The sequence below is a fragment of the Typha latifolia genome, chromosome 1 (assembly GCF_019914945.1).
Source record: "Typha latifolia isolate L0001 chromosome 1, TyphaL0001v2, whole genome shotgun sequence".
Lineage (NCBI taxonomy): Eukaryota > Viridiplantae > Streptophyta > Magnoliopsida > Poales > Typhaceae > Typha > Typha latifolia.
The window spans coordinates 22,371,805-22,384,924 of record NC_133086.1 but is presented as its reverse complement, the minus strand read 5'-3'; the positions used below and the strand labels follow the sequence as shown (position 1 = coordinate 22,384,924).

General features: G+C 37.3%; 2 protein-coding genes across 2 annotated transcripts; both read left to right on the top strand.

Annotated features, from left to right (window-relative positions):
- The first annotated feature begins 587 nt into the window (after window positions 1–587).
- On the top strand, window positions 588–3,976 carry LOC140798787 (xyloglucan glycosyltransferase 4-like). The gene is made up of 6 exons (XM_073152836.1): window positions 588–792; window positions 929–1,616; window positions 2,093–2,401; window positions 2,482–2,772; window positions 2,848–2,961; window positions 3,049–3,976. Exons 2-6 carry the CDS (start codon window positions 984–986, stop codon window positions 3,691–3,693), a joined length of 1,992 nt encoding a protein of 663 aa, XP_073008937.1. The 5' UTR covers window positions 588–792; window positions 929–983; the 3' UTR covers window positions 3,694–3,976.
- A 2,263-nt stretch (window positions 3,977–6,239) lies between these two features.
- On the top strand, window positions 6,240–10,808 carry LOC140790568 (nucleobase-ascorbate transporter 6). Its single transcript, XM_073140700.1, has 14 exons — window positions 6,240–6,936; window positions 7,380–7,477; window positions 7,600–7,776; window positions 7,864–7,964; window positions 8,043–8,118; window positions 8,252–8,311; window positions 8,400–8,584; window positions 8,667–8,763; window positions 8,907–8,993; window positions 9,091–9,149; window positions 9,221–9,312; window positions 9,967–10,044; window positions 10,149–10,309; window positions 10,385–10,808. Exons 1-14 carry the CDS (start codon window positions 6,798–6,800, stop codon window positions 10,601–10,603), a joined length of 1,629 nt encoding a protein of 542 aa, XP_072996801.1. The 5' UTR covers window positions 6,240–6,797; the 3' UTR covers window positions 10,604–10,808.
- The last annotated feature ends 2,312 nt before the right edge of the window (window positions 10,809–13,120 follow it).

The window sequence follows — 13,120 nt, the reverse complement described above, 5'->3', positions numbered from 1 at the left end:
CACCTTCTATAAACTCCATCCTTACATTATCCCTACTGAATCAGCATGTTTCAAAGTTCACTGATCTTGTAAAACAAGAACTCCGAAACTCGAAGGTATATTTGAACTCGCTCCATTCTTCCCTTTACATCACACAAAATAGTGGTGCAATCTAAAGACTCATTCCTGTCATAGTGTGATTATATAGTCGAATGGAGAAGAATAATAAACCCCTGCAGACTTCAAAATGAGAGAGGAGAACTTATCTCAGTTCCTCATTCAGAACTCAAAAGACTTCAAAAGACTACGCCTCTAAATGTGAAGCCACCTATTTATTACTTATTGGCCTACTTGGATGCCACTATTGACTCGTAAAATAAAAGGAATACATACAATACGAACAGTTGAAAGTTTCACATTACGCTTGCCATAATTGGGATATGGTGTTCAATTTAAGCATTTGAAGATTGTAAAAGGTATACACACTGGTACTGTTTTAATGGCAGTGCTGAGAATATTTGGCTGTACTTTGCTGGCAACGTAGGATGCTGCGTCCTAATTAATGGCATAACAATACATTCGAAGCCACATATATAAATACGAAACCGACCAACATCCTCTCGCACCTCTCCTTTCCAGTGTGGAAGCTGGTTTCATCTCTCTCTTTCTCTCTTTCTTTCATGGAGTTGGCCTTAACCGGTATCTCTCTTGGCCCTTCCTTTGCTTACTTGAGAAAAGAGATGGTATAATCTTTGTTTATCTTCTTTCACTGAGTCCAAGACTGATGAGCACTGATGTTTGAGTAATAATCAGGTTCATCTCTCTCTCTCTCTCTCTCTCATTCACAAATTCTTCAGCAGATCCCTTTTGTGGGTCTATAACTCTATTACATATAGTTTGATCTCTTGAGGTACTTTATCTTCACCATTGTTGTCTTGTCTAAAAATAGATTCTTGATCTCGTCCTTGCTTCTATATCACGGTGGGTGAGAAAGATACATTAAGATGGCCCCAGGATCAGTAGTAGTGACAATGGAGAATCCTAACAACTTCTCTGTGGTAGAAATCGATGGCCTCTCTCCTTTGAAAGTTTCAGACAAAGAAAGAAGTAAGAACACTAAGCAGTTGAAATGGATTCTCCTACTGAAAGCACAGAAGGCTATCACCTTCCTTTCCTGGTCACTACTAGCATCTGGTAAGTTGCTTGCAGCGGCAAAGAGGCGTGCGTCCTTCAAGAGCGTAGAAGAGCCACAGAGGAGTGGCAAATTGTTGAGATTCCTTAGAGTTTTCCTCATTGTTTCTTTCCTGACATTGCTGCTGGAAATTTATGCTCATTTGAACGAGTGGAACTTGCATATGATTCAGCCTTCAGAAGTCAGCAATTTGGCATATAGCGTGCATTTGAGCTGGCTTTCTTTCAGGACAGTTTACATTGCTCCATTGATCACCTATCTTTCAAGGTTCTGCATCATTCTATTCCTCATTCAATCGCTTGATCGGTTTGTCCAATGTTTTGGGTGCTTCTGGATAAAGTACAAGAAGTTGAAGCCAACATTAGCAGACTGTGACTCAAGTGCAAAGGATTCTTCTTACTACCCTTTGGTCCTAGTTCAGATACCAATGTGCAATGAGAGAGAGGTAAAGAAATTGTGACAAGCCTAGCTTTTATATCGAATTCTCAAATTCATTTGCTTATTCTTGTATCTTTGGATGGATAAATGCCATTTGTTGTCTTGGCTACAATAGTATCATGATTTGCTTGCACTTTTGTTTATCCTTTCCATATTATTCTCTAACTCCCCAATGAAGTTTCCAATGAGTTCCTGGTACATAACAAGACACACTAGTTCTGTAGTGCTATTTTCTGAAAAGTTATGAACTTTCTATGATTGAAGTATATTAATATCTGACACTAATGATGATAAACCTTAACTTTGTCAATTTTCTCGAACAAATTGATGATGACAGTCTGTCAAGTTCGTCTCTTCGGAGTTAGCTCGTGCGTAATTATCCTTGCCATGCTGATCTACTTTCATGCTAATTGTCTGATTCTTTAATAGTTTGCTTCTTTTTGTTCAGTAGCTCTTAATCGGTACATTGGATTTTTTTTCCAGGTTTATGAACAATCTATATCTGCTGCTTGCAACTTGGATTGGCCGAAAGACCGGTTCTTAATTCAGGTCTTGGATGATTCTGATGTGAAAAGTGTTCAGCTTCTGATAAAAAATGAAGTCTCCAGATGGAGGCAGAAGGGAGTGAACATAACATACCGGCATAGATACTTCAGAACAGGATATAAGGCTGGAAATCTCAGCTCTGCTATGGCCTGCGACTACGTCAAGGACTACGAGTTTGTCGCCATTTTTGATGCAGATTTCCAGCCAAAACCAGACTTCCTTAATCAAACAGTACCCCACTTTAAGGTACTATCTTTTTTGTTGTTGTTGTTGATCTAAATTAAGTGTTGAATTCTAATAGTTATCGACCATTTGGATCGCTGCAGGGCAATCCTGATCTTGCTCTTGTACAAGCAAGATGGTCATTTGTGAACAAAGATGAGAACTTGCTCACAAGGCTTCAGAACATTAATCTCTGCTTCCACTTTGAGGTGGAGCAGCAGGTGAATGGTGTCTTCCTCAACTTCTTTGGGTTCAATGGAACAGCTGGGGTCTGGAGAATTAAGGCTCTAGAGGACTCAGGGGGCTGGCTCGAGAGGACAACCGTCGAGGACATGGACATAGCCGTCCGCGCACATCTGAACGGCTGGAAATTCATCTTCCTCAACGATGTCAAGGTGATCTCAAAGCATTACCAATTGATTTAAAGCACAATTACAGTGACATATATATATACACTCCCATCTTCTCAGGTACTCTGCGAACTACCAGAATCCTACGCGACCTACAAGAAGCAGCAGCACCGGTGGCACTCCGGCCCAATGCAGCTCTTCCGCCTATGTTTTACCAGCATTATAACATCTAAGGTTTGGTCTCAGTTGAACCCTCTTCTCATAATTTTTTTTTTTTTCATTCAGAACCTAATCAAACACCTCTCTACATTTGAATAGCAGATACCAGTATGGAAGAAATTTAACTTGATATTCCTTTTTTTCCTTCTGAGGAAGCTGATTCTACCCTTTTACTCATTCACATTGTTCTGCATCATCCTTCCACTGACCATGTTCATCCCAGAGGCCGAGCTGCCCATATGGGTCATCTGCTACATTCCAGTCTTTATGTCTCTACTGAACATCCTTCCCTCCCCCAAGTCCTTCCCTTTCATAATCCCATATCTCTTGTTTGAAAACACAATGTCCGTGACCAAGTTTAATGCAATGGTGTCTGGGCTTTTCCAACTGGGTAGTTCATATGAATGGGTTGTGACTAAGAAGACAGGGAGGTCATCAGACTATGATCTACCTGGGATAGAGACAAAGGCACCTGAGCAGCAATCCAAGCTTCGGAAGAGCACCTCAGAGTCTGAGCTTGAGCTAGGAACTGAATTGGTAGAGATAGAAGGAGTTAGTGTGACAAAGAAGCACAACCGGTTGTATAGGAAGGAGCTTGCTCTTGCATGCCTTCTCCTCACCGCGGCGGCGAGGAGTTTGTTGTCGGCGCAGGGGGTTCATTTCTACTACTTGTTGTTCCAGGGGCTGGCTTTTCTTGTTGTAGGATTAGATCTCATTGGAGAGCAACAAGCTGAGATAGAGAAGTAAACAGAGTGAGCGAGCTCTGTTTGTGGTAACGGAGGAGGGAAGTGGTGGCCTTTCAAATGGGGGTATATATATAGTGTTCCTTCTGATAGATTTCTAACTTTACTGAGCACATACTTTCTTTCACCACCAGTATTGAGGACCACCAGCTTAAATGAATCAATAAATTTGAGGTATCTCTTTGTCTAAATCTATAATTCCTTTTTCTTTTATCTTCTACTCTCCAAGGAGAAAGAGCAGAGAAAGAAATAAATATTTCAGTGTTAGGCCTTATGGGCCTATTAGATTGGGCAAGAACTTGAACACCAAATGAGACATATTTCAAATATGTTTAGACATTATGGGCCCAAAGATAGATTTCAAACTTTTAATAAGACTATTTGAAATAGAGACTAATAACCTTATACTTCAAAACGCCACACATATATTGATAGGTTGGTGATGTAACACACTGATCATCACACTTGGATATTATTCATGTATTAACCTTCTTGTGGTCATCATGGTTCCCAGTTGGATTAAACAAGCTCAATTTAGCTGATATAGATGGATGCTTGTAGTCTTGTAAGATATCAAAATTCGATAACTTTTTTGCAGCCAATCTCAGGCAGCCATGCACTCCAACCTTACCTTGGAAAACTCCAGCAGATAGAAATCTTCTTCTGCGCCAGATAGAAATCCAAATGGCAACCAAAGATTGTCTACTTCCTCAGATCAAAAGATGAAGCTTTGAATTAGACCCACCTCTTCTGAATGGTAGGTTATATATCACAATCAATCCTTCATCTGAATCCAGTCTCCTCTGAGGCCTCTTCCAATTCTGTCCACAGAAGTTTACAATTAGGTCCTACTCCTTTAATATGCTCAAATAATACAAAGACTTATATTGTACTTTAGATTTAGGGACCAGAGGGATAATACCTGGTTCTTCTTTTCTTTTCTTTTTTCCTTCTTTTTATGAATCATTACACTTTACTCCTGTAGAATTTCTTACAATTGGACCAAATGGTCAGAGATAAAATGTAAATTTCTCCTGGATTTTAATTTATGAAGACAACTTACTACCTCAATGCCATCTCAAATAGTACTTCCCGTACACTTTATATAAATATCAGTTTCCCAGAATTAGAGACTCGATGCACCTAAGAAATTGGCTTTTTAGTAGAGGCTTTGACGAAAGGTCCAAAAGGAAAAGTATTAAAGAGGTACGAAGAAAAGTAGCAGCGTTTACGAGGGGTTTTGAATCAGAGCACCGCAAACGCTTTAGATTAAGCAGCAGCCAGCAACGAGTTTTGTTTTCTTTTTGGTTCCCAGAAGTGGGCTCAGGATCAGGATCAGGATCACGAGACCAATCGGTGTTTAGCCATCTGACCCAAATACCGAGATGGTCTTCCCTTTTTTCAAAGCAAATTGAAGCTTTAAAGGACGTGCGCATGGCCTTTTTAACAAAACTTATATCCAGGATTATATTACTTGATCCTCCTCTGCTTCAAAATAAAACACCTAAATTTTTGAGATAATACTGTCAAAATTTTAAATTATTTTTGAATATAAGTATACGGTGATAAAATATATTTAATACGTTAAAAATATCTTAATTTTATCTTGGCAAGTCACGATAACATATAAAATTATATAGAGAATAAATCTTATGATGTTTAAGGGCAGAAGAGGGTTTCCAGATAATTCCTCCGGATAACAACACTGTGAGTCAACACGTGGGGTCTACACGAAGTTGCCCTGGAAAGGCGCGAAGACTATATCGTTCACTATTTTGTTCTCTTCCGCCGACTTCTATTCCATATCTTTTACCTCATTTTATTTGCTCTTATTACTGATAACCTCGTATTATCCTCCTTAATTTCGATAAAATACATTCCCTCTAAAAGGAGGTATGGCATAATTTTACCATAAATTTTTTAGGAATAATTATATTTAGGCTTCTGAAATTACCATATTTCTTTTACATATTAATTAATCTTAAATTATTAAAAATATCTTAAATACTTCTTCTATTATATATATATATATATTTCATTCTTTATTAAAATATTCTTACCTTCTCATGAGTAACTCTTTTCAATAGTTTAGAATATCTATGTGTTATGAAAAAAATAATAGTTTGTAAATATTACTGAGTTTTAAAAAGTAAATGATAATTGACAGAATAAAAAGGCTCCTCTCATTATTTAGTTATTACTCCGTATTCAAGTTGAACATTCCACTTGACTAGTTGATAGCAACAACAATAATGATGGTAATGATAATAATAATAAGATAATTATGTCTCAATCTTGATGTTTATAATTATAGACACTCTAATCTACGTACAGAAATTGATCATCCAAAATAATATCTTCCATGGAACCGACAAAAGAAAAGGTCACCAAGTCATTGCAAATTTATTTCCTTTTATATTTTAAATCTTTTACCATTATTATGCTCTGTCGTAGATGATTGAGGATTGCGTATTTTTTTCTCTAAATAATTTCTATACTAGGCGGCTTAGCTTCTTTAAAATAGGGAGACTACAACTTATTAGTGGACCAGCATGATTAACTTGTCTTTGTTCTCAATTTAATACGTGGTTATAGTAGCAGGAGAGAGCCAAAATACTTTTAGACTGTAAGCACGGCAGCTGCATTGGTGTGTGGAAAGCCGCTGCATTCTGCCGCCTGGTAAGAGAGAAAGAGAGAGAAAGAGAGAGAAAGGGATAGTAGGAAAGGTTGAGTTGAAGATATCGATCTTTATTCTACTTCTCTTTCAACTCCTTTTCCTGTAGGAAAGAGTCCTTTTACTTAATGCTGAAGACAAGTATAGCAAGGAGCAAAGAATAAGGAAAGCTTTCCTCAAAGCAGAGGAGCAGGATTGTAAATTTTGGGTATTTTTGGGAGGTTTTCTGAGGTGGGTTTTGGTCATTTGGGTGGTGAAAGTTTGGATTTTGACCCACTTATTGCTCAGAATCAGGGATTTTCTTGGTGGGTTTTTTATTTCAAGCTTGTTTTCGAAGTCTTTGTTGTGAAATTTTGGGGTTCTTGTGGACTTTCTCTAGCTTTCTTTTAGTGGGTTTGTGAGGAGAAAGGAGGAAGAAGAGGAGAGGAACAGAGATGGCTGGAGGTGGAGGTGGAGGTGGAGGTGGAGGCGGAGGAGCAGCGCCGGCTCCGAAGGCGGACGAGTTACAGCCCCATCCAGTGAAGGATCAGTTGCCCAATGTTTCGTATTGTATCACCAGTCCTCCTCCTTGGCGTGAGTAATTATGTTTCATGGCTTTGTCTAGTTATATCTTGGTGCACGTAGTCCTTAAGGTTAATGTTTTTTTATTTTCAATCTGTTCTTAGGAAGTAGTTGATGTATTTTGGGGCCTCTTCACCACTTTGGAATTCTGTAGTTTATAGTAAATAATTTCTAAAGATTCTATGTCTTAGAAAATTGGAACGCATATTAGTTAGTTGTGATAGTTTATTGGCAAAGATTTCAACTATTGGATGCTTGCAGAGACTCTCTCTTAATTACTTGTGCCCTTTTTTTGTAATTTTATTAGTTGCGGACTATTAAGTGTCAAAATTTTATTTACATACTATTGAGGAGTATACCGGCTGCTTTGTCTATTGGTCTAATATTAGACTGCTATTGTGATCTTAATATCTTATTACCTTCTTTCATTTTGCATTTTGGTGTTTCTGATGTAGCTGAGGCCTTTCTTCTTGGTTTCCAACACTTTCTTGTCATGCTGGGCACGACTGTTATCATCCCAACTGCACTTGTTCCTCAGATGGGTGGAGGAAATGTGAGACTTACTTCTTCCTCTTTCTTTTCATATCAATGGATAAAGTTTTACTCATCTTTGGGAGCCAGTGTGATACTTTATTTGCATTTATTTTTGATGATTTTTAACTTTCATTCTATTAGGAGGAAAAAGCCAGAGTTATCCAAACATTGCTTTTTGTAGCTGGTATAAACACCCTACTCCAGACAGTTCTTGGAACTCGCTTACCGGCTGTGATTGGAGGTTCATATACCTTTGTCGTGCCTACCATTTCTATCATCTTGGCTAGTCGTTACAGTGATGAACCTGATCCTCATGAGGTTGCTGGAAGACATTATTTATGTGCGTTCATGTTTAATCCAACTCAATTTCATTGAAAAATTGACAAATTTACTTGCTGTTTGAAGAAATTCTTACGCATCATGCGAGGAACCCAAGGTGCTCTGCTTGTTGCTTCAATTGTTCCGATTATAATTGGGTTCAGTGGCCTTTGGCGTAATGTTACTAGGTTGGTATGAACAGGCTTTTGTATGGTAACCATGTTAGTGCCCCTATATGCTGAACTTGCTCTTTTATAAACATTCAGACATTTAAGTCCATTATCAGCAGTTCCTCTAGTTGCACTAGCTGGATTTGGGCTTTACGAGCTTGGTTTTCCAGGGGTAAGCTTGCTTTTAGTTCTTTATATATTTGTAAAGAAAATAACTTCTGGAATTACCTCTGGTGCTCTGTTACGCTTTTCTGTTGCTTATGTTTTTATACTACTTCTGATACTAATTATGCCACAATTATCAGGTTGCCAAGTGCATTGAGATTGGGCTTCCGCAGATAATTTTGTTATTAATATTCTCACAGGTAGGTTATCATGAGCAATAGATATTCACCAAACTACAATCCTGCTCACTGGAAGTTGCTAACTTGGTCATCAGTCCATTTTCTACAGTATGTACCTCATATTATACATGCTAAGAAGCATGTCTTCGATCGGTTTGCTGTCATATTCTCAGTTGCAATTGTGTGGCTTTATGCATACTTGCTAACTGTGGGTGGAGCATATCGGCATGCACGACCAAAGACACAGTTTCATTGTCGAACTGACCGCTCTGGGCTTATTGGTGGAGCTCCCTGGTATGGATTGGTTATTTCCCTCCTGAGATAGTATTTGATTATGACTAATTTAATGACAACCTTTTGATAACGATAATTATAGGATTAGAGTTCCATATCCCTTTCAATGGGGAGCGCCTACATTTAATGCTGGTGACATTTTTGCAATGATGGCTGCTTCGTTTATTGCCCTTGTAGAGGTTTGTTTGCGCTCTTTCCTAAAATAAGATTCTTTTCTAGGATTCAAGCTTTGTCTCATAGTTTTCAATAGCTTCAATCATCTGACGTGATAGGATACACTTTGCTGACTGGTTTTGACTCCTATATATTTGTATTGTTGTAGTCAACTGGTACATTCATTGCTGTTTCAAGATATGCAAGTGCTACAATGTTGCCTGCTTCTATTCTCAGTCGTGGTGTAGGTTGGCAGGTAAAAAGTGCAATCTTCTACACTCTTGAAACTGTCATCAAGTAACCAACTACATGCTTTAAATGACTGAGTCATGACAACTTGGATTTTATTCCAGGGAATTGGTATATTGTTGGATGGATTGTTCGGAACTTTAAATGGTTCTTCAGTATCAGTGTAAGAATCAGATGAACACCTATTAAAGATATAAGGTTCCTTATGTTTAAAAGCTGCTTTCTTTTCTGCAGAGAGAATGCTGGGTTGCTAGCCTTGACACGTGTTGGCAGTCGAAGAGTCGTGCAAATATCTGCTGGATTTATGATCTTCTTTTCTATTCTCGGTAAATTAAGTATTCTTTTGCTTCTAGGAATATACAGATTACTGATCTAAATGATCCACTACGACACTTTACTGAATTAATTTGGGCAGCTTGATGGGACTGGTTCTTCTTGGTGATGAACAGTTGTCATTGTTATTGTGATGCACAGTTGTCATTGTTAGTTGGACAAGTTCACGAATCATCTGACAGAAGTATGAGACAAGTTAAAAAAAAAATTTGCATCTAATCCTGATCAATGTCCTTTTTTCCTTTGTTAAGTCATAATTTTTTTTCGCATTTAGGATAAAGCTTGACAGAAGCCTTCTTAAATAATAAAAGTCACTGCCATAGGGGAACCAAATGATTGCATTGCTCAGGAATCATCATTTTCCCAGGATAATTATTTGTCGCTTGTTATAAATTATCTGGTGAAAGCTATTAATTAATTTTACAGAAGAAGTCAGTTCATCTCGTCATATTTGCATCCTATGTAGCTATTGCTTATAAGTGCTTGGCTTGTGCATCTTGAGGTCAAAAATCTTCATGTCATACAACTTGGTATGTAATCACAAGAATAATACACGTATTAAATGTCAGTGCATCGTTAACAAACATACATGCTGCAACCTTCCATGTTTGTAGACTGGTTAATTTCTTTTTCTCTTCTCAATCCAGGAAAGTTTGGAGCAGTTTTTGCATCAATTCCTGCACCGATTTTTGCAGCACTATATTGCCTTTTCTTTGCATATGTTGGTAAGCTACCACATTCAAAACGACTGTCTTTCACTCTTACTTGAGAGCAGGCTTTTACTATATTACCTCGAAGATGTAGTTAAATTGGCATGCATGAACAACAGGTGCTGCAGGTCTGAGTTTCCTTCAGTTCTGCAACCTTAATAGCTTCAGGACTAAGTTCATCTTAGGGTTCTCCGTCTTCATGGGCTTATCAATTCCGCAGTACTTCAACGAGTATTCGGCGGTTGCCAGTTATGGTCCTGTTCACACTGGTGCAAGATGGGTATGTGAAAACCACGATAGATTTCATTTCTGAATTCGTTAAAACAACTTAACTGACGGCTGATTACTTTTGCAGTTTAATGATATTATCAATGTAATATTCTCATCAAAGCCATTTGTCGCGGGCTTTGTGGCGTATTTCTTGGACAACACCCTTCATGTGCATGACAGTGCTGTTAGAAAAGACAGAGGTTATCACTGGTGGGACAAATTCAGATCCCTCAAGAAAGATCCCAGAAGTGAGGAATTCTACTCCTTGCCCTTCAACCTCCACAGGTTCATCCCCTCTTATTGATCTTGCAACCAGGCCTAACACTGAAAGTTTATCTATCCTTCCTATCTATGATCTTCTGGTAATATAGCATAGTGTTGATTTCATTTCTTTTAATTCTCCGTATAACGAAATCCTAATGAATTTGTTTGTTAAGATTTGCTTTCCCGTATGTTCCTTTTGTACATGTGATAAGCCATAAGAATTTAACGTGAAATTTTGATATTAATATTGTGCAAACTTTTAGCATTCCATGCAGGAGTGAAATTATGCAACCCATTGTTGAAAATATTCCCAATATTATGTTGAAAACATTGTGGGCTTGATTGGGCTCCCAAAATAAAAACTTGGGTTCCAACTTAGAACTCTACAGTCAATTGCATTAGCCATTAGGGGGAAGCCTGATCTCATCTCAAATCCCAATCCCTCTCTCTCAATTACTATTTAGAAGCAAGAATAATTTTGCGAATTAGACTACAATTTTTTTTTTATATATTAAACTTTGCACACCTCAGTATTCAGAAAAGTCAATATTATGATTCGGACCAAGATCTTGGGCATTAATCAACAGATTGTAATAAGTGCTCCATTCGAATCAATTACTTGTAAGTAGATTTATAAATCATTCTCTCACATACAAGCGCACAGCTCGCAAGTACGAATTCTGACACTCTTGTACTAAAGAGCTTGTGTGCCATACTGCTGCAATTATTTAGCTCAAACCATTCTTCTTTCTCCTCACTACTTAAAAATATGTGTACAGTTTGAGAGAAAAAGACTAGTAAAATTTATCTAGTCCAAAAAGACCAAGTGTCTCTATATATTAGAGAGAGAGAGAGAGAGAGAGAGAGAGAGAGAGAGAGAGATGGGGTTGGGTTTGCCTGTTGCTAGGCATACAAAAAGGGAGAAATGGGACCATGGCACAAGGGTGAGATCCAGACATTACGGACACTTGCAATGCATTATAGCAGAGAAAGAGCAGATCAAGTTGGTGTGTGTCATCAACTTTCACATAGCTCGCCAACTGAGACTGGGAGCACACCAACTCCAACTTTAATATTACTTCCTTGCTGCAATTCTTCTCAGGTTTTGCATTTCTTTTTCTTCTCACACTCTGTCCATTTGTCGGATATTTTAGCTCTGATCTCTTACACCAGAGCAAAAGTTGCATCCATAATCCTCCTCTAAGCAGACAATCACACTTTGATGGGGAATCCCATGTCCTCTAATGAGACAATACAAATTACAAACCCAAGATTCATGTGTGTTTGCACTTTTGGATCCACATGTACTGTTTGGGCTCATTAGGTTTTATTCTCGTTTATATGTTGAATAAGACTAACTCTAGGATAAGCACACTAATTTTTAATATCAGAAGAAGAGAGGTAATACCGGTATAAGCTATTCTATAGTTTAATGAAATATTAGTATAATAAGCAATTATTATATTTAACGCTTTTCGATATAAAGTTAAATACTAAAGTAACGAAGAATAATAAATTTGTGTTGAGAATTGGTAAAATTTTCAATTAAATGATGAAAATATCTTTGATTGGATCTAAAGTAGTAGTAAGCATGTGTTGTCTAATTATGAGCAAAATAATAATTTTTGCTTAATATTAAAATGATTTTTAAAAATTGTATAAAATAAGAGAAAAAAATGAATTAGTGCACACTGAAAAAAATATATTTATATTTCACAAGTGAAATAGTATGAGTTCAAAATCACTACAAAGATACAAGTGAAACTTCTATGATAAAGAGGTGCAATATATAGTGAATGATTTTTAAAAATTATATGAAATAAGAAGAAAAAAAATTAATACATTAGAAAAAGACTATTTATATTTCACAAGTGAACGGATGCCGTGAGTTTCAAATCACTATAAAAATATAAGTGAAACTTTTATGATAAAGAGCAATTGCCCGTTAGATTCGGCCATCAGCATCGCTCCATTAATGACTAGAAGTGATCTCCAAGACCACCAAACCATGAAATCCTTTGCAATATTAATCACCCACATGAACCTATAAATAGTAATTTGATACTAGACTTAGGCATCTAGGTAATATTGATCCTACCCTTGGCCTCTTGATTAGCTTTGAACTTTGAATAAAACTGCATGAAAATTAGACTATGTGACCCCATGACGGCCAACAACTGCACATGGCCTCATAAATTGCATTAAATTGGTATGTGGAATAAATTGACGAATATAGACTCTTGAACAGGGACTCCTTTGAAGGAAGAGAAATTAATTAAAGACTTCATGAGCACAACAAGAAAAGAAAGGATTTATTTTTCAAAAGTAAATAACTTTGAATGAATGAGTAAATTAATCACTTCATAATCTATAAGTAGGGGTCCACCTTGGTAAACATATTTTACCTAGTCCATCCTGGTAAATATATATATATATATATATTGTTAAGATGTGGGGCCCCATAGAATATCCACCAACCATTCGTACAATGTACAATCGCCGTCCGATCAAAATATAAATTAGGTGTGGTAGTTGATCTTAGCTATCTTGTCTTAAA